Source organism: Bos mutus, chromosome 21 (genome assembly GCF_027580195.1).
Source record: "Bos mutus isolate GX-2022 chromosome 21, NWIPB_WYAK_1.1, whole genome shotgun sequence".
NCBI classification, from domain to species: domain Eukaryota; kingdom Metazoa; phylum Chordata; class Mammalia; order Artiodactyla; family Bovidae; genus Bos; species Bos mutus.
This window is the reverse complement of record NC_091637.1, coordinates 42015780-42036251: the sequence shown is the minus strand read 5'-3', so window position 1 is coordinate 42036251 and position 20472 is coordinate 42015780. Positions and strand designations below refer to the sequence as shown.

At 42.1% G+C, this 20472-nt stretch overlaps 1 protein-coding gene across 3 annotated transcripts in view; it reads right to left on the bottom strand.

Annotated features, from left to right (window-relative positions):
• Positions 1 to 20472, bottom strand: part of AKAP6 (A-kinase anchoring protein 6) — a 401429-nt gene that overhangs the window by 279589 nt on the left and 101368 nt on the right. For all 3 annotated transcript variants that reach the window (XM_070358705.1, XM_070358707.1, XM_070358706.1), the window contains exons 3-4: positions 15260 to 15511; positions 2928 to 4694 (exon numbers count right to left, since the gene is read on the bottom strand). In XM_070358705.1, coding sequence (XP_070214806.1) covers positions 2928 to 4694; positions 15260 to 15511 — 2019 coding nt within the window. The remainder of the gene's footprint in view (positions 1 to 2927; positions 4695 to 15259; positions 15512 to 20472) is intronic.

Here is a 20472-nt window from a genome sequence, read left to right as displayed (position 1 = left end):
TGTGCCTAGCTTATTCTAGGGACAGCAAAGGGGCCAAAGTGGGAACGGAGTGAAGTGAGCATAGGAAAGAGCAATTGGAAATGAGTCAGAGAGGAGTTGTGGGGGGTGGAGGCGGAGGGGTGGGAGCGGTGATCCATGTAGGGCCCCTGAATGCCATAGGAGCTGTTGTGGGGTTTTGAGTGGGGTGACATAATCTGATTTATTTTTTAAGGATCACTCTGGCTGCTCTGTTGGGAACAGACTTTAGGGGAAGCAGGGTGGAAGCAGAAAAACCAGCAAGGAGGCTACTGCAATAATCCAGGCAGGAGGTGATGGCAGCTAGGACCAGAGTGGGTGCACTGGAGAAGTGGTCAATTTAAGATTAAAAAAAAAAAAAAAAAAAAAAACACCTTGTAGGGTTGTTATGAGAATCTTATGAAGGCGTGACTGCAGGTACAATGCCCAGTACGTGCCTGATACCAGGAAGATGTTACCTTCCTAAGTGGCTTAGTGGTTAAAAAAAAAAACAAACTTTGCCTGCCAACACAGGTGACTCAGGAGATGAGAAAAGGGTTCAGTCCCTGGTGGGGAAGAGCCCTTGGAGTAGGAAATGGCAACCTATTCCAGTATCCCTGCCTTGAGAATCCCATGCACAGAGGAGCCTGGCGAGCTAGTGTCCTTGTGGTTGCAGAGTTGGATACAACTGAGCACGCACGCCTGCACACTTACTATATTTTTGTGGTCAAATATGGGTCACCATATGGAAGAGATCAAAGCTAGAATGTGATACCCAAGGTCAACTGACCTGGGGATTGACAGTCACCCTCACCTGAAGTATTGAAAGGAGGTTGGGCTGAGGAGGGGGCTTAATCTCCTTTTAGCTTTTTACCTCATAGCCCAACTCCAGGACAGTATTTCCCATGGCCTACACTCCCTCTTAAAAGTTTCATCATCTACTCAACATCAGTGCATATGTTTTTAAAAACTACCTGCCTCACCTCCATCTCAAGCTGTTTCTTCTATTACAACTACCCCAGTACCTAGAGGCTGAAAACTTAGCTTCATCTTTGTAGAATTATGGAATAAAAGATGCTTCCTTTGGAAGTTGGTATAATGCCATCATCTGTTTAAAACATCTCTACCTACAAAAAAGAAACGAGGCCCAGAATGGAGCATGACTAGCTGTGAGCCACTCTTTGTCTTTAATGACTGGGCAAGGTCTGGAACTGGTTTTCTGGATCCCGGTCACGTCGTCAACAGCCCTCCCCCCATTCACCCGTCACCCATTTCCACAGCCCCTTACACTGGCTGCCAGAGGCATTTCCGTATCCGTCACCGCCATGGCTGCCATGTCCATCTTTCCTGCCACTGCCCATGAGGCCTTCTAGAAAGGCTATTGGAGGCCACGGCCTATTCTGCTTCAAGTGTGCTGGCTCTGGGTTCAACTCCTGGCTATGCACTCACTAGCTGTGAGGCCCTGAGCCAGTTTCCTAATCACACTCTTCATCTGAAAAGTTCTTACCTCCCAGGACTTAGTAGAACAAGGCATGTAAGGCCCTTAGCACAGAACCAGCGCAAATAACAGCCCAAGAAGGAGCATGAGTTACCGTGAGCTGTGTGACTATTCTCAGTCCCTTTCAGAGAAGTTACCACAGATGTCTGGTGAACAAATTCTACTTGCCTTGGTCTGGCCATCAGGGCCTGGCAGCAACCAGGTCTATTAAAGGTATGGAAATGTAGTGCTCCCCGCTCACTGACCTTCTGATTGAGAAATTCTCTGTGCCCCAGTACCATGCTCATTCCCAATCCCCACCTCCATGTTTTGGTTTTTGCTCCTGCCTGAAATGCTCAGCTTAGTTCTCTCTGTCTAAATCCTGGCACACCCTTCAAAGCCTCAGTAAAATCTTATTATTTCACAAGGACTTCCCAGGCAAATCTTAGCTCTGCTGCTATTATTTCTTCTCTTCAATACTGCAGTATTTACATGCGGTACACACTGGTCACTTTCTTGTGGAAAGGCATGGGAGCGTTTAGGTAATAATATGCGTTCTAGAGCAAACTGCCTGGTCTCTCTCAGCCTCGGTCTCCTCATACATAAAATAGGGTTAATATTAGGGTTGTTGTGAAAATTGGACACACAAATACTTAGTAAAAAACAATTATTAATATATGTAACTAGTATTATATATTGCTGTTAACTTTTCCCTCTTTGTTCTATATATTTCCGTCTTCTTCCTCCCCGTCATTCCATCCATATGTACTATACTTTTATCTAGTATCCTATATCACAGCTTACATTAATGAGCTGAGTTCTGAAAATTTTGATTTCTCTTCTTAAAGATTTCATTACATCTAATAGTTTTCTCTAAAAGTACAGATTTACCCAAAATCTCACCTCCCCATCTCAGAGCCCATAGATGGTACAGAATACAGGGAGCATGGTTATTAGCCAGAGGAGGAAGACTGAAGAAAAGAAAAAATCCTGAAAAACTAGAACCGTCTGGTCTTTTTCTACAAAAGTTAATATTGGAGACATGGAAGCTATTCTGGGGTTAAAACCAACAAATCAGAGAAGCACTGAGGGTAACTGGAACTTTGCATTCACATATTCCTGAAGTACTGGTACGTGTGCTTGGCTACTGTTGTACTTTGTTTTGTATTTCACTCAAGCGGGTCCACCACTCCCCAGGAGCAATGTTAGGGCTGAGCAACACCAACCAAGAGTTCCACACCAGCAGGCACACAGACATGCAGAGTTCCTGGCTGAGGCCACTGTCACCAGGCAGTGACCATTGTATGTTCTTTTCTTTTCTTTCTTTGGGGAATCACCTATGTTTATCAACAATAGTGAGACATTTTATAACAGGGAGGGGAGGATTTCACCTTTTCCCAGCAATATTTCCAAAAATCAGGTAAGAAACCATCTAGATTAAGAAGACCATCCTCACCTCTATTTTTTCCCATATGGCTTCATAGTTGTCCTGGTGCTGAATATCTTGCATCAGTTTCTGAATTAAAGCAGACTTTGCAGCAGAATGGCTCTCATTTTTCTCAGAGGATGAGACTCTCTCTGACTTCTCGTCCGTGTATTTTTTCATGCCAGAGAGAGGCATGCCCAGTTCCTCGTCAGAAAGAAGGTCACTCAAGGGACCAGATTCCACACTCTCCCCGAGCGAAGAGGCTATGTCACTGGAAGAGCTTGGAGACACCCTGCCTAGCCTCGTATGCTTCTTCTTGACATGGTATGTTGGATACATCTCAGAATCTGAGTTCATTTCAGACAGTTCCCAGTCATCAATATTCTGAATGGTTTCTCCTCTGGGTTTCTGAGGCAGCAGCTTTGTTAGGTTTTCCAACTTCAGAGCTAATACTTCTGTCTGCTTGAGGTGAGAGGGCAGTGCCAGGTACTCATCAGAGCCATACCAGGCCTCCACAACCTGACCGTTCCTGGTGATGTGACTTGGGGAGGAGGAGTAGCTGCTTTTGCCTTTGTGCTCTGAAAGAAGGGGTCCTAGAGATGTGACGCTGTCAGAGCTAGCAGAGGACTCGCTGCTTTGAGTAAAAGGTGGTGAACTGGATGTTTCTGACTGCACTGGCAATTTGGCGTTCCCATTGCTCTGGTGACACGGCTCCAGTGAGGAGGTGGAGGCAGACTCTGCCTCTGGCCTCTGTCTGGCCTTGGAAGGACTAGAAGGAATTGCATTCGGCACTGTCGCGCTCCTAGTGTTTTTGGCTTGCTTGTCTGAACTGGGTTCCTGTTTAGGGGTCTGGCACGGAGGCATCTCTTCTCCGGTCTTGTGGGGCTTTTTCAGTCGAAGCTTCTCTTTATGGCAGTCGTTGAGCCTCCCCAGGCTGGAGGAGATCTCCTTAATGTGACTTCTAACTGTATTTTCAAGATTCCCATCCCCCATCTTGTGCAAACACTCATATGACTGGCTGGCGGCAGAAGGGGTGTTGGGGTAAGAAGACTGTAACACCAGGCACAGCTTAGACCTGTCAGGAGGATCCACCAGGGATGGGGTGCTTCTGCTCATCTCAGGCTTCAGATCGACCATCTGCTTCTTTCCACTAGGGCCTTTCAGATTATTCTTAACTGTCTCGTCTTTAAGGAAAAATCCTCTTTTTGGCAACGTGGGCTGTGTGGGAGAGTCCTCATTATAGTTAAAGCAGTCTCTGATGGATCGCTTGGGGGTTGTGTTTTCACAAGCAAGAGGCTGTGGATTCTTCGCCCCATGTTGGGAAGAGGAATCAGGTTCTTGCTTCACAGCTTCTGAAGCGGGTTGAACAGCATTTGTCGGAGCTTCCACTGAAGATGATGGCCCCTGCATTAAGCCTGGTTGCTCCTCCACTGTGCACGCATTATTTTCCTCACTTCTGCCTGTGTCATCTGCTGAAAGAGATACTTGAGACGCCTCCTCGCTCACAGCTTCACTGAAGTTGGAAGGGACGGAGTCAGGAGCCACCGAAAGTAACCCAACGCTTCGGATAAGCTCGGGGAACTCCTTTTCCATCTCACTGTAGCTCCACGAGTCGAAGGGTTTGGTTTTGACCTGGCTAGAGGTCATATCACCCAGGCCACCGAGCAAATCCTCACTTGGGCTGTAGTCAGATAATTCGAAAGCAGTAATACCGCAATCCAGAGACAAGTAATTTTGAGAGCATTTGATTGTTAACTGTCCAGAGTCATCTACTTCTGTTAGAGCATCAAGCCGGCCCTGAAACAGACAACGGAAATGGTTTCAGCAAATGTAACATTACACTCATCTGCTGGGCACATGAGATTCTCAGCAGAAGCCACGATACAGGCCCAAAATGCATCAATCTCAATTGCTTCTGGTTTGAGGTACAGAAAGGTGCATTCATTAATTACCATATTGCTTTACATAGTATCCTGTTCTTAAATATTTAAGGATTTTTCTTCAATCTGGAGAACAGAGCCTTGGTCAAGGCCAATCCAAAAATAACCATTCTTGCCCTGATTTTCTATTTTACAATAGTGTACTGTTCACTTAGTAAGCATTTGTGAAGTGATGCCTTAAGTAGTAATATTTCTGAAAACAAATTAATATGAGTGTAAAATCTCCATGTATATCTCTTTAGCTTATCACTCCATCACCTGCTACAGTGGTAAGCTCATAGTAAATGCTCAGTAAATATTTTAAAGTAGAATAATTAATTATAGTAAGTCTGCTGTGTTAAAGATATGTTCACAAATCACAGGAAGATGAAATACTGAATTTTCATACATAACAAAAACAGTTTAAGACCAGCTTCTACTGTCCCCATCTGTGTGAAGGTAAACACGAGAATCCTGGGAAAAATTAATGTGCTTCAAAAGTGTATCTTTGTAGCCCCCATCCCTTCCTCTGTGTGTATTCTCCCATACTCTCCCACCCTGACGCCCACTTCATCTGTGTATGTTAGATACCAAGTGCCCACCTTCCTTCAAAGTAGGCTGACTTGAAATTCCCTTATGCTAAAAAATAGTACTATAAGTGTTTTTAATTTAATCATTGGTTGTGTGACTAAGGCTTTTATCTCATTACTAATGCAGTTTCTAACATCACACAACAAATGGGGAGAGTTTTAATTGACGATTTGCTTGGGACAGAAGGGCCCCTGGCATCCAACATGCCTACAAGGCTGAAGGAATAGCTGGTCTAATCTAGCCCTTTAGGAGACGAAGAAAGAAAACTGCAGAGTGAAATCTCTGTGCTCCTGAGGGAGGAATGGGGTGAGCACGACTCTGTTATTTCAGTTGGGTTATCCCAAGATCTGATCTCTCCAGGCCCTTATATCAGGTTTTTTGGCTCATTTGTTTGTTTGGATAGGGGAGGTTCTCTCTCTTCAGACCTTGCCTTTATCTCCTATTCCCTTCAGTCTTATTCCACAACATCCAGGTAAGTAATAATAATGAAAAGCCTCATTTTATTTTTAAGCCTAAATCTCCTCATCTTATAAATGGGGATGGTTCTTTATTACTATTACTTTTCCACTTAATCCTCAAAACGATTTTCTCCTGGGGTCTGTACTGTTGTCCCTGTTTTATGTAAGTGGCTGCTGCTGCTAAGCCACTTCAGTGGTGTCCGACTCTGTGCGACCCCATAGATGGCAACCCACTACGCTCCCCTGTCCCTGGGATTCTCCAGGCAAGAACACTGGAGTGGGTTGCCATTTCCTTCTCCAGTGCATGAAAGTGAAAAGTGAAAGTGAAGTCGCTCAGTCGTGTCTGACTCTTAGCGACCCCATGGACTGCAGCCCACCAGGCTTCTCCGTCCATGGGATTTTCCAGGCAAGAGTACTGGAGTGGGGTGCCATTGCCTTCAGTGGAGCCTGAGCCAAAAGAAGGTGCATAACTAGCACAGGGCCTGGTGACTAAAGCTGAGCTAAGCCTTAAATGAAGGCTGTCTGACCCAGAGTCCACACTCTGACCTTTGTGCCAACATTTTCTGATTCACTGGGTGCTATTTTCAACTGGATATGTCCCCTCCTCCAGTATGCCTTCCACATTGCCACCAGAGTAATCTTTACAAATTGCAAGTCTGACGCTATTACTTCTTTGCTTAAAGTCTTTTGTTAGCTTCCTGCTGCTAGATTAAAACTCAAACCCTTCAAAGACAGATATGAAGAGGCTTCTCTCAAGCCACCTGTCTGTCCAAGGCTGTACTCAGCCACAGCATCATCATTTCATTTTTTGAATATATTGTGTTTCTTCTGCCTCAGAACCTTTGCACATGCTATTTCCTCTGCCAGTAAAGCTTCCCACCTATAACACCCCTAACTAGTTAACTCTTACTCACCCCTCAGACCTCAGATCAAGTTTTATTTCTTCAAGATTCTAAAGTCCCACTAAATCAGAATCTTTTATAATCTCTCAAAAAACTATGTTGTTTTTCCTGAAACATTTATCTCAATCTTTAAATACATACTATTGTGATTCTTTGATTAATCTGTTTATCCAAGTGGTTTGTAAGTACCACAAAGGTATAAATCACATAGAAAATGGCTTGCTCACCAGGATAACCACAACACTTAGCATAGTGAGTTGCAGAGAGTAAGCGTTCAAAGATACATCTGTTGAATGAATGAAGACATTTGGGAATGTATGTCTATGCCTTCATGAAGTTTATTCCTCTGATTATGTAGTTTTAGTTGACTCCAGTGATTAAATGCCCAAACTTCAGAGTTAAATGGACACAACTGAAGCAACTTAGTGTGCATGCATGTATTGGAGAAGGCGATGGCACCCCACTCCAGTACTTTTGCCTAGAAAATCCCATGGACAGAGGAGCCTGGTAGGCTGCAGTCCATGGGGTCGCTAGAGTCGGACACGACTGAGCGACTTCACTTTCACTTTTCACTTTCATGCATTGGAGAAGGAAATGGCAAGCCACTCCAGTGTTCTTGCCTGGAGAATTCCAGGGACACAGGAGCCTGGTGGGCTGCCATCTATGGGGTCACACAAAGTCGGACATGACTGAAGTGACTTAGCAGCAGCAGCAGCAGCAGAGTTAAATTCTAGCTTATGCATTAATTATTCATATGACCATGAACCAGTAGCTTGATGTCACTAAGCTTCATTTCCCTCATCTGTGAAAATGAAATAATAAGCCATGTCATAGGGCTGCTGCAAGCCTTAAAGACTCTGTAAGACACAAGTCTGGCACATGGATAGGTACTCAATGAATCCTTACCCTTATTACTTATTTTATATACATCACACTTTGTTGTGATATAAATTGTCCTGTGGTTAAGTGCTAGTGGAAGAACATGCAAAGTGCAATGGTGTGAGTGCTTGCAAGGGCCAATGTGTTCCCACTGTGAGGGTGAGCATCATTCAGGTAAAGTGCTTACCACACTGTCTGGCATATGGTAAGTTCTTAATCAATGTTTGCTATTGTGTTAATACTATTAAGTTATCACTACCTGTGCGACTACCTCTCTTAACCTCAGTCTTCTTATTTGTAAGATGGATTACAATATCATCTGTAAAATAAGGATAACAGCACTCACTCTCCCTACTTTCCAGAACTGTTTGAGGATCTAACAAAATTGTGATGGTGATTCCTAACATTTAATAACATGTTATTCATCTTTGACTACCTAGTGCCTTATAAAGAGTAAGAAATCAGGCTCCTCTATCCATGGAATTCTCCAGGTAAGAACACTGGAGTGGGTTACCATTCCCTTCTCTGGTGGAATCTTTCCAACCCAGGAATCGAACTCGGGTCTCCTGCATTGCAGGCAGATTCTTTACCATCTGAGCCACCAGGGAAGTCAATAAATATTTAGGGGAGGTAGAAAGAAAGGAAGGGAGGGAAGAAATTATTATTATCACAGAAGAGATCAGTTATTATTATTACAGAAGAGATCAGTTATTATTATCACAGAAGAGATCAGTTAAGAGAGGGTTTTGCTTGTTTTATTTAATTATTCCTAAGTTTATGTCCTTAAACAATCATTTAACCTCTCTTAAATTCAGTTTTGAGAACTGAATGGAAAAATGAAACTATTTTTTTAATGGAAGCATAACTGAAGTATATTTTTTAACTGAAGCAACTGATTTACAATATTGCATTATTTTCAGGTATACAGCAAAGTGATTCAGTTACCTATATGTTTTTTCAGATTCTTTTCCATTATAGGTTATTCTGATACTGAATATTGTTCCCTGTGTTATATAGTAAATCCCCTGTTATTTATCTATTCTATATATATAGTTGTGTATACCTATTAATCCCGTACTTTTCATTTATCCCTTTTCCCTTCCTTTTCCCTTTGGTAACCATAAACTTGTTTCTATATCTGTGAATCTGTTTCTGTTTTATAAATAAATTCATTTATGTTATTTTTTATATTCCACTTAAAAGTGATATAATTTAGTATTTGTCTTTCTCTTTCTGACTTATTCATTTAGTATTGCACTCTATAAGTCCATCCATGTGGCTGCAAATGGAACTATGCAAATGGAACATAGTAACAAATGTTACTATGGATGAGTAACATTAAAATGGAACTACTTTTAATATCCATTACCTTTCTTACTAAATGAAACAATAAACATAAATTATCACAATTTCTGAAGTATAGAAAATTTCAGGATAACACATTTTGGTACAATTTTGAGCTTTGCCCTAAAGTATTTTTCATTTGTTTGTTCAGCTGGCTTTGTTTCAGTAACACATTTGCCAATTTGTTTATAAGATATGATCTACTCCATATTTAAATAAAGGAATAAAACTCATTTTGTTTTTGTAAGGACAGAAAGAAAGAGAACTTGCCACTTTCTCAATTTTCAAACCTATTCTATAATGGGCTCTGAAACTCAACTGATTTCTAGAAAAGAAACATGAATTCACCTTCACTGGAATACATCTACTATTTTAGATTATCAGCATGTTTAATGCCATTTCCTTATTCATTCTACAAATCTTTCACAGCTGAATTTATTCTAATAAAGCTGAGAATTTTATCCTAATTCTCTTCCTATTTTCCACAGTTTCAGTGTGTTGGCAAAAACAAAACTGACAAAAAATAGGATCAAAAATCCATAGCTTCAAAAAGGATAGTAACACAGACAGTGCTTCAGTTCACAGAGAAATGTTCACAAAGCAGATGGCTTTGAACCCACTGTTCCTTTACCCCTTCATTCAATGTATTCTTGCATGTCTACACCAAAGCTAAAAACTGACTCCAAACATGAAAATGCACTAAACTGCTTCCAACTGAATCTGTAAATAGTTGTTGAGCTCATAGTGTGGGGACCATCAGTCAGTTCAGTTCAGTTCAGTCGCTCAGTCGTGTCCAACTCTTTGTGACCCCATGAATCACAGCACGCCAGGCCTCCCTGTCTGTCATCAACTCCTGGAGTTCACCCAGACTCACGTCCATTGAGTCAGTGATGCCATCCAGCCATCTCATCCTCTGTCGTCCTCTTCTCCTCCTGCCCCCAATCCTTCCCAGCATCAGAGTCTTTTCCAATGACTCAACTCTTCGCATGAGGTGGCCAAAGTACCGGAGTTTCAGCTTTAGTGTCATTCCTTCCAAAGAAATCCCAGGGCTGATTTCCTTCAGAATGGACTGGTTGGATCTCCTTGCAGTCCAAGGGACTCTCAAGAGTCTTCTCCAACACCACAGTTCAAAAGCATCAATTCTTCGGCACTCAGCTTTCTTCACAGTCCAACTCTCACATATATACATGGCCACAAGAAAAACCATAGCCTTGACTAGACGAACCTTTGTTGGCAAAGTAATGTCTCTGCTTTTGAATATGCCATCTAGGTTGGTCATAACTTTCCTTCCAAGGAGTAAGCATCTTTTAATTTCATGGCTGCAATCACCATCTGCAGTGATTTTGGAGCCCCAAAAAATGAAGTCTGACACTGTTTCCACTGTTTCCCCATCTATTTCCCATGAAGTGATGGGACCAGATGCCATGATCTTTGTTTTCTGAATGTTGAGTTTTAAGCCAACTTTTTCACTCTCCACTTTCACTTTCATCAAGAGGCTTTTTAGTTCCTCTTCACTTTCTGCCATAAGGGTGGTGTCATCTGCATATCTGAGGTTATTGATATTTCTCCCGGCAATCTTGATTCCAGCTTGTGTTTCTTCCAGTCCAGCGTTTCTCATGATGTACTCTGCATGTAAGTTAAATAAGCACGGTGACAATATACAGCCTTGACGTACTCCTTTTCCTATTTGGAACCAGTCTGTTGTTCCATGTCCAGTTCTAACTGTTGCTTCCTGACCTGCATACAAATTTCTCAAGAGGCAGATCAGGTGGTCTGGTATTCCCATCTCTTTCAGAATTTTCCTCGGTTTATTGTGATCCACACAGTCAAAGGCTTTGGCATTGTCAATAAAGCAGAAATAGATGTTTTTCTGGAACTCTCTTGCTTTTTCCATGATCCACCGGATGTTGGCAATTTATCTCTGGTTCCTCTGCCTTTTCTAAAACCAGCTTGAACATCTGGAAATTCATGGTTCACGTATTGCTGAAGCCTGGCTTGAAGAATTTTGAGCATTACTTTACTGGCGTGTGAGATGAGTGCAATTGTGTGGTAGTTTGAGCATTCTTTGGCATTGCCTTTCTTTGGGATTAGAATGAAAACTGACTTTTTCCAGTCTTGTGGCCACTGCTGACTTTTCCAAATTTGCTGGCATATTGAGTGCAGCACTTTCACAGCATCATCTTTCAGGATTTGAAATAGTTCAACTGAAATTCCATCACCTCCACTAGCTTTGTTCATAGTGATGCTTTCTAAGGCCCACTTGACTTCACATTCCAGGATGTCTGGCTCTAGGTCAGTGATCACACCATCGTGATTATCTGGGTCGTGAAGATCTTTTTTATACAGTTCTTCTGTGTATTCTTGGCCATGGATACTACTTAATATAAAGTCACAACACAGCTGTGAAAATAGTGGCCAGTTACAGTCTCAATGGTTTTTCATCTTTCATGGGCTACCACTTGGTGAACAAAACAAGTTCAAATAAAAGCATGATGAACATATTCCACAAAACACAATAACCATAAACTCTAGAGTACTTTCACATTCCCAGCTATAAACAGAGTTGATCAGTAAATGTTTATTGAGTGAATAAACTGTTGTTGTTGTTGTTCAGTCACTCAGTCATGACTCTTTGTAAACCCAAGGGCTGCAGCACGCCAGGCCTCCCGGTCCTTCACTATCTCCAGGAGTTTCCTCAAACTCATGTCCATTGAGTCAGTGATGCCATCCAACCATCTCACCCTCTGTCATCCCCTTCTCCTCCTACCTTCAATCTTTTCAGCATCAGGATCTTTTCCAATGAGTCGGCTCTTGGCATCAGGTGGCCAAAGTACTGGAGCTTCAGCTTCAGCATCAGTCCTTCCAATGAATATTCAGGATTGATTTCCTTTAGGATTCACTGGTTTGATTTCCTTGCAGTTCAAGGGACTCTCAAGAGTCTTCTCCAACACCACAGTTCAAAAGCATCAATTCTTCAGTGCTCAGCCTTCTTTATGGTCCAACTCTCACATCCATACATGACTACTGGAAAAACTGTAGCTTTGACTAGATGGATCTTTGTCAGCAAAGTAATGTCTCTGCTTTTAATATGCTGTCTAGGTTGGTCATAGCTTTTCTTCCAAGGAGCAAGCGTCTTTTAATTTCATGGCTTCAGTCACCATCTGCAGTGATTTTGGAGCCCCCCAAAATAAAGTCTGTCACTGTTTCCACTGTTTCCCCATCTATTTGCCATGAAGCAATGGGACTGGATGTCATGATCTTAAGTTTTTTGAATGTTGAGTTTTAAACCAGCTTTTTCACTCTCCTCTTTTACCTTCATCAAGAGGTTCTTTAGTTCCTCTTTGCTTTCTGCCATAAGGGTGGTGTCATCTGCGTATATGAGGTTGATTGATATTTCTCCCGGCAATCTTGATTCCAGCTTGTGCTTCATCCAGCCTGGCATTTCGCATGATGTTCCCTGCGTATAAGCTAAATAAGAATAAGCAGTGTGACAATATACAGCCTTGACATACTCCTTTCCCAATATGGAACCAGTCTATTGTTCCATGTCTGGTTTAATTGCTGCTTCTTGACCTGCCTACAGGTTTCGCAGGAGGCAGGTAAGATGGTTTGGTTCTCCCGTCTCTTGAAGAATTTTCCACAGTTTGTTGTGATCCACATAGTCAAAGGCTTTAGCGTAGTCAAAGAAGCAGAAGTAGATGTTTTCCTGGAATTCTCTTGCTTTTTCTATGATCCAATGGACATTGGCAATTTGATCTCTGGTCCTCTGCCTTTTCTAAATCCAGCTTGTACATCTGGAAGTTCTTGGTTCATGCACTGTTGAAGCCTAGCTTGGAAAATTTTGAGCACTACTTTGCTAGCATGTGAAATGAGTACAAATGTGCAGTAGTTTGAACTTTCTTTGTCATAGCACTTCTTTAATAATTTAAATAAATGAATATGTAAAATGAATTGGTTTGACTCAATTATTTCCAATGTCCCTTCTAGTGGTAGAAAGTGGACAGGTCTAATGACTAATCAATATGGGATGTTGACAGAATGAGGCGAATACATGGGTAAGAACAAACAAGCAAGAAAGAATGTATAGATTGGAGATACCAAGAGATATCTAAAGTAAGATCTCTTCAGAGTTTAGACAAAACCTTCCCATATCTGATCTCCACCTCATTAGCATACAATGCCTCGTAACAACAGATTTAGGGCAGAGTTGACTAGTTTTGGATTATTTTCTGTTAATTGGATTATAATTTCTTGGGCTTCCCAGATGGTGCTAGTGGTAAAGTACAGGCCTGCCAGTGCAGGAGACGTAAGAGATGCAGGTTCGATCCCTGGGTGGGGAAGATCCCCTGGAGGAGAGCTTGACAATGCACTCCCATATTCTTGCCTGAAGAATGCCATGGGTAGAGGAACCTGGAAGGCTACAGCCCATAGGGTTGCAAAGAGTCAGACACGACTAAAGTGACTCAGCACACATGCATGCATAGTTGCTTAGTTTAGAGTTCTTTGTAGTTTCCCATAACCACAAGAATTCCAACCGAGGACCCTCTAGGGATCCCACTTGGGAGGGATGGCATCTGGGGACTAACACACACCTACATACTCATCCCACAGTTTTAAGAGGAACCCTGCCAAAGACTGTATCATGTCCTTCATTGCCACTTTATCCAGAAAAGCTAAATGAAAACAGACTGTGCCTTAAAGTTAGAAGTGAGCCCAGTAGATTTTCATTCCCATAAACTTCTAGGACCTGTTGGGAATTTTCCACAGCAAGAGCATCATTAAGAAAACAATAATCAACAAGTATAAATCATCTATGAGAAGCCCAGATTTGTTTTGTGCTGTTGATAATGTTGGAGCCACTAACACATTAATAAATTAATGAGCTATGGAGCACTCTTTATAAGGCCTTTTAGTCTTATATATTTATATAAATGCCTTTTATACTTGTATAATACATATTTTCCATAAAATCAACAGCAGAGCACTAAACTGGGTGTCAAGAGCCAAGGGACTATATATACACACACACACTCTATATGTATCCATACATGGTATCTATCTATACATACACACACATATATATACACACACACACTCTATAGGTATCCATACATGGTATCTATCTATACATACACACACATATATATACACACACACACTCTATATGTATCCATACATGGTATCTATCTATACATACACACACATATATATAGCCCCTACTTAGCTAGCACAATACCTCCGTGTGTGTGTTGCTTTTATTTGGGAATAGGAGAGTTTACTTGGATTTAACTTTACAGTGTTCATTCTTAAACTATGCATCAAGATTAATAACAATAAACTCTCCAAACTGTGCTTACTATGAGTACAAAAGAATCTAAGTATACTGGTTGTGCAAAATTCTAAAGCCCATATGACTCACTGCAACCAGAATGATTTTTCTAAAGCATGAACTGAATCATATCAATTCCCTGAACAAACTCTTCTGTTATCCTCAAAATAAAGTCCACTTCTCTTAATATGACTTTTTAATATAGCTTTTCATCTTTATGATATGACCTCGCTCACATATTAGTTCAAATGCAGCTTCCTGGTCCTTTGAGCTTTTTGCTCTCTGATATTATCCTTCTCTCTCTTACCTCTGAATCTTTATGTAATTTCTTCTGTCTAGAACAGTTTCTGCCTTCATTCATCAGTTTAATCCTGCTTCTTCTTCAGGTCTCAGGTTAGACTCGCGTCTCCTGGAAAGCCTCCCTGCCTGAATTAGATGCCCCTTCTCTGACCTCCAGTGGCTTCACGTAGACCATTGTATCTGCATGTAAATCATGCAGACCAGAGTCTGGTCTTCATGTCTGCCCACTTGTCTCTATCCCCCACTAATCTCAGCCCTTTAAAAACAAAGATCATGCTTTGATCATGATTATATTCTTAGCACCTAATGCCTGGCCCACAGTAAGCACTCAATAAATATTTATAAAATAGTTGAACAAGGAACAGGATGTCAGGCTAGCACCAAAAGCTACAGGTGATATCTATGCAAACTACCAGGTGTGAGTTAACTCTGGTTCATAGCTTCATTCATTCATCATAGCCTCTGGTCGATAGATTTATTTATTCACCATCGCCTCCCATCACTATACCTAGTTTCAAAGCCCAGCTTAGGACCTGCTTATTTACTTATAAATAATTCCTATCCCGCACCTCTGAACTGAAAACATTCTCAAATAGTCACACTTGATGATGCATTACGTGGCTTCCAGGAAAACACCCACCTCCTTTGTCTCTTCGGAGAAAGCCTGCAGAATGTCCGTCTGTCTGGTGTAGTTGCCATTGGCGTCCTGCAGACCCTGCAGAATGCGCTCCCGCAGAACAAGCACTGAGACGCGGAGTTGGTGCCAGAGCAGCTGCACAGCGTGGATGTCCACGATCACGTTGACGGAGTAGGACAGCAGCTTCAGGGAGAACTCTGTTTCAAGGAGGGCATGGATCTGCTCGACATGATCAGAAATATCTTCACAAATGTCCTGCAATAAAGGAAAGCGAATATATGATGACTCTTTTGCCTTAACCTGGGGTGCTGTGCTCTGCTTAGTCACTTAGTCATGTCTGACTCTCTGTGACCCTATGGACCCATCAGGCTCTTCGGTCCATGGGATTCTCCAGACAAGAATACTGGAGTGGGTTGCTATGCCCTCCTCCAGAGAATCTTCCCTGGGGAGGAGAATAGTAAAAAAGTCACTTCTTTTTTTTTTTTTTACACATTAATAATTTATTTTATCAAGTGGTACAACCAACACTATAAATCGGTTTTAGAACATTTTCATCTCTTTAATAAGATCTTTACTTGACACCAATGATCAGGGCCAACAGGTCAAGGGAGCACATGCTGAGTAGAGGCCTTTGTTTCAATTCAGATACACAGTCACAGGGGCTTTCCAGCTGGTGCTAGTGGTAAAGAACCCGCCTGCCAATGCAGGAGACGCAGGTTCAATCCCTTCCCCGCTGGGAAGATCCTCTGGAGGAGGGCATGGCAACCCACTCCAGTATTCTTGGCCTGGAGAATCCCATGGACTGAGGAGCCTGGTGGTCTACAGTCCATAGGGTTGCACAGAGTTGGGACACAACTGAAGTGACTTAGCAAAGAGTCACAGGCCATATTCCCAGGCCCTGGGGCTTCAGTGCAAGCAGGTAAGTTGATCATTTCCAAGACACAAATAAGCTACTATTTTTTCAGATACCCACACTGAAAGTTCAGCCAAGGTAAGAGGTTACCTCACAAATCCAACCTCTGTTCTCTGTATTTACTGTTAGTTTGGGATTCAGGTAAGGGATCCAACAGGGTTTCTCTTTGCTACTGGTGGGCTCCACCAAACACAAAATATCTCAGAACAGAAGCATCCTCCTGACACCTAGGGCTTCCCTGATAGCTCAGTTGGTAAAGAATCCGCCTGCAACACAGGAGACCCCAGTTTGATTCCTGGATCAGGAAGATCTGCTGGAGAAGGGATAGGCTATTCACCCCAGTATTCTTGGGCTTCCTTTGTGGCTCCCGCATTTCCTGCAATGTGGGAAACCTGGGTTCAATCCCTGGGTAGGGAAGATCCCCTGGAGAAGGGACAGGCTACCCACTCCAGTATTCTGGCCTGGAGAATTCCATGGACTGTATAGTCATGACAGGACTATACAGTCAGACACTGAGCAACTTTCACTCACTCTCCTGACACTTAGCATGAAGAAAAATGGGCTAGAACGTGGGCTTTAAGAAACTCCCAGACATTCTCAGTGAGCCATGGGGTCTTCACTGTAAGGGACGACTGTCACATTCCCACAGGGATACAACTTTGAGTTAAATTTGTAATGGATATCCACACTTTGCAAACAAAATCACTCTTAAGACGGAATACCAGAGAAATCCCAAGAGTAAAAACAGATACACTTTGGTTTTGTTTTTAAGACTCAGACATTGAAAATAAAAACACTACTATATTAAAGTTTCAATGTTCTCCCCACATACTATTAGGTAGGCATATTTTGTCTGATATGTCATTTGTTTCTACATTTTCATTGTGCTGTTAGAGGCCTGCAGCATGAAATAGGCAGCAACTCTGTAATATTTACTTGAACAATCGGACTCCATTAAGCATCAAAATGATGTAAATGTCAGTGAAAAGTGCTCAATTACTCATTTTTAGTTATGTATCAGTGATTTCTTTTAAATGGAGCTTTTATGATTTTTGTTAAAGCTAAAATTTTAAGATAGCATTTGGATTCTAAGGCCTATCTTGAGTATCAAAACAGTCATTCTGTGCTGGAAATATAACCTTCCAATTTCATATAATTCAGTTACTTGTCAAAGAAAAACTAAAATGTAACCTGTATTTAACAATGTGTGCTAATAAGCAAAAAAAAAAAAAACACTATTGAATAATGATGGAAAGTTGTGCTGAATTTTGAACAATAGTTATTGTACAATTTCAATAAATGCTTCAATATTAGGCCTTGAAATCTAAGACCTAATTGGTAATAGTGATATAAGCTGGTGATAATAACTTGAAACAGATTAAAAAGTTTGAACAAGCATTGGAGTTCTAATTAGGTAAACTTCATAGAAAAGAATATGGGCCCATGGTCTTATGCAGACCAGGAGAGACTTGAAGCAAAAATTATACTACCATATTACATGTATATGAGAAGCAATCATAGCCAGATTAGCTAGCCTTTGCTGGCCTTTAGCAGAAAACAGCAGGCCTGTAACTATCATCAAATCTTCCATGTAGCTTGGGGTCTTAGCTGATGCTTGTCTGGGCATCCACTCCATTTACCCCCACAGCTCTTATTTCTGATCCTCAAACACCTCCCCAAAGCAAATGCCCTGCATCCTTTGCCCTGTCAAGATGCTCATTTCTGTGCAGCAGTGTTGCCTTGGGAAACGCCCTTCCTCCCACTGCTGACCTTTTCCAAATTCTTGTACTCTCCTGGGTAATACCCCACAATCCACTGTAAAAACACGCCTTAACTTCTTCACAAATGCTACCTCTACCTCCTGGTCTTACCCAAACTTGACTTTGCCCAAGGCTCCTGCTTCCTCCATCACTCTCCCAGAGGAGCCGCTCATTCTCCCAGGCCTGGACTGAGAGGGGGTAGGACAGGAGAGGGAGGGGGACCTGATGGGGCAAGAGCAGGCCTCAGTGCTGCTTTGCCACTTTCTGCTCATTACTCTTTTGCCCTCATATTAACACTCTTCTTTCTTCATAGGTGCCTACCATCTGCTAACCTTCCTGTCATCCTCTTTTACTGCTGTTATCTGCATTCTTCTCTCTCTTTCCGCTGCACTAAAGAATGCATCTGGTTCACAGTTTTCTTTCTTTTCCATATTGAGCATAACTGTTACCTTAGATAATGTCAACATTCACCTTGAGGAACAAACCAATACTCTAGGCTTGAATTTCCTTTACTCCACAGCTCCTAAGACCTTGGCGCCCACTGCACAGGGGCAACTCTCCACCACAGCTCCGCTCTGGACCTTGCTATCACTCCACCTGGGGAACAATATCAGGAAGCCCCTTGTGCCACCAACCTCTTTGTCCGACTTCTTTACTCCCATTCTCCCACTACAGGTGCTCTTCACCCTATCCAGGCCACCATTCCCTCCACTGCCTTTTCTCGTATGCCTCCTGCCTCCTAGCACAGCCTCTACAGTGATCACTTCAGCTACTCTGCCGATAGTGTTCTCAACTTCCTCACACTTTTTGGCTCCATGACTCAGAATTTGTGAGTGTCGGTCCCTTAGGCCCCATTATGATGCTACAGATGCAAAATATATGACATACCTCGGAGAGAAAAAGGTTGGGGAAACCCTTCTGCCACCTGCTCAGAACAGCTAAACAGGCATTTCTACACCCTCCCACGCCCATCCCCTTATACAAAAATTATATATATATAACCTGGGTACCATGAAACCTACATGCCAGAGCACATGCCATCTACTCTCTTTACACACACACATGGCTCCTTCATAATGGATGCAGGAATGTAGTCAGAGCCAGGTCATGGGTCAGGATGTCAGGCAAGTATCCAGGGGAAACTGCACAGAAAAGGCACCAAAGCATCCATGGTGCCAGTTAACTTAGGTTTCCATACCCTCCTCCTTAGTAACCGTGAAATGTGAACTGGTCCTGTTTCCACACATCAGGTTAAATATTTTCTTACTTAATTCACATACAGCACAGTAGCTCCTATGGCATTCAGAATCACAGCACAAAATGCATTGACTACATTATGTTTATCAACTGCCCGCTTCACTCAACAGCTGCTGCCGCCAGTCACTGAAACAGGACTCTCCTATGGTTACCTAGTAGCTGATACAAACACTGATGACCTGGGATTGTTTACAAATAAACTCCATCTGGTTGGCTCAGTGTTTTTCTTTTAATTTTATGTTTATGTGAGAGAGGTGCCTTTTTGGGGTAAGACTGTTGTATATGTATTTTCCGATTGTATCTTATGTCTTCCAGACAGATACAAGGCTTTTAAGACAACTGTTATATTTTTAACCAGTATCGCCAGTTTCCACCAGTGTGATATAGCAGTGAGGATGCCTTTTCTGCAAGTGCTCTGACTGCCTACTCTCCTAACTCTAAGCATAATTGCCAAGAATCCGCCAACTCTCCCTCAGAGGGGATCTATTTGCTGCTTCATCATGAGGCCACCATGCTCACTCCCAACCATTCTCAAGACATCGTGATGGTTTCCTTGTGAAATTAAAAGTATCTGTAGATCAGCATTCTGCCAAAGTGTCCCAAACTGCCCATCTTCAAGGATCCCATAAGTATGAGAAGGGAAACCTGTCCTTCCAGCAACTTCCCTGCCCAGGTCCTAACACAACACTTGGCACCCCATTTCACGAAGTCCCACTGACGCAGCCATTCCCACTTCTCTTTGTTTCAAACCCCCCCCCCAGTAACTACAGCCTGCCTCTCCACAGGGACAAAGAGCAATCAGCAAACATTTCTGCCTTCTTCTACTACCCAAATCATGTTTCTTTCTCTTCCCCTCAAATAATTTCACCATTTCTCTCAAAACACTCTTGAGGTACATTTGTATAACTGCAGGACACATTCAGATGGTTTTTCTAAAACAAACATGAATTATAGCCTGCTTTTAAAGAACATGTCTCCCCACTCCCTCTTCCATCTTTTTTCCTATCAGAATTTTAAAAACCTTGAACCCTCATCTTATTCAGAGCATACCATTACATTTAAAATAGTTTTTATTTTCTAAAAGCAGTAAGCAAGAGATAAGCAAATATAAGATGTATTGTGTGTACCTATTTTAGTCTTACTGCAAAATGCCATGTCATCATGACTGCTCATTTTCTTTACTAGCAATTGTAGACATGAATGATTAAAAGTAAAGTGACTTTTACCCATATGTTCACCATATGTGTGCATGCTCATTAGAAAAAGCTGAGAAGAGATTCTTACCT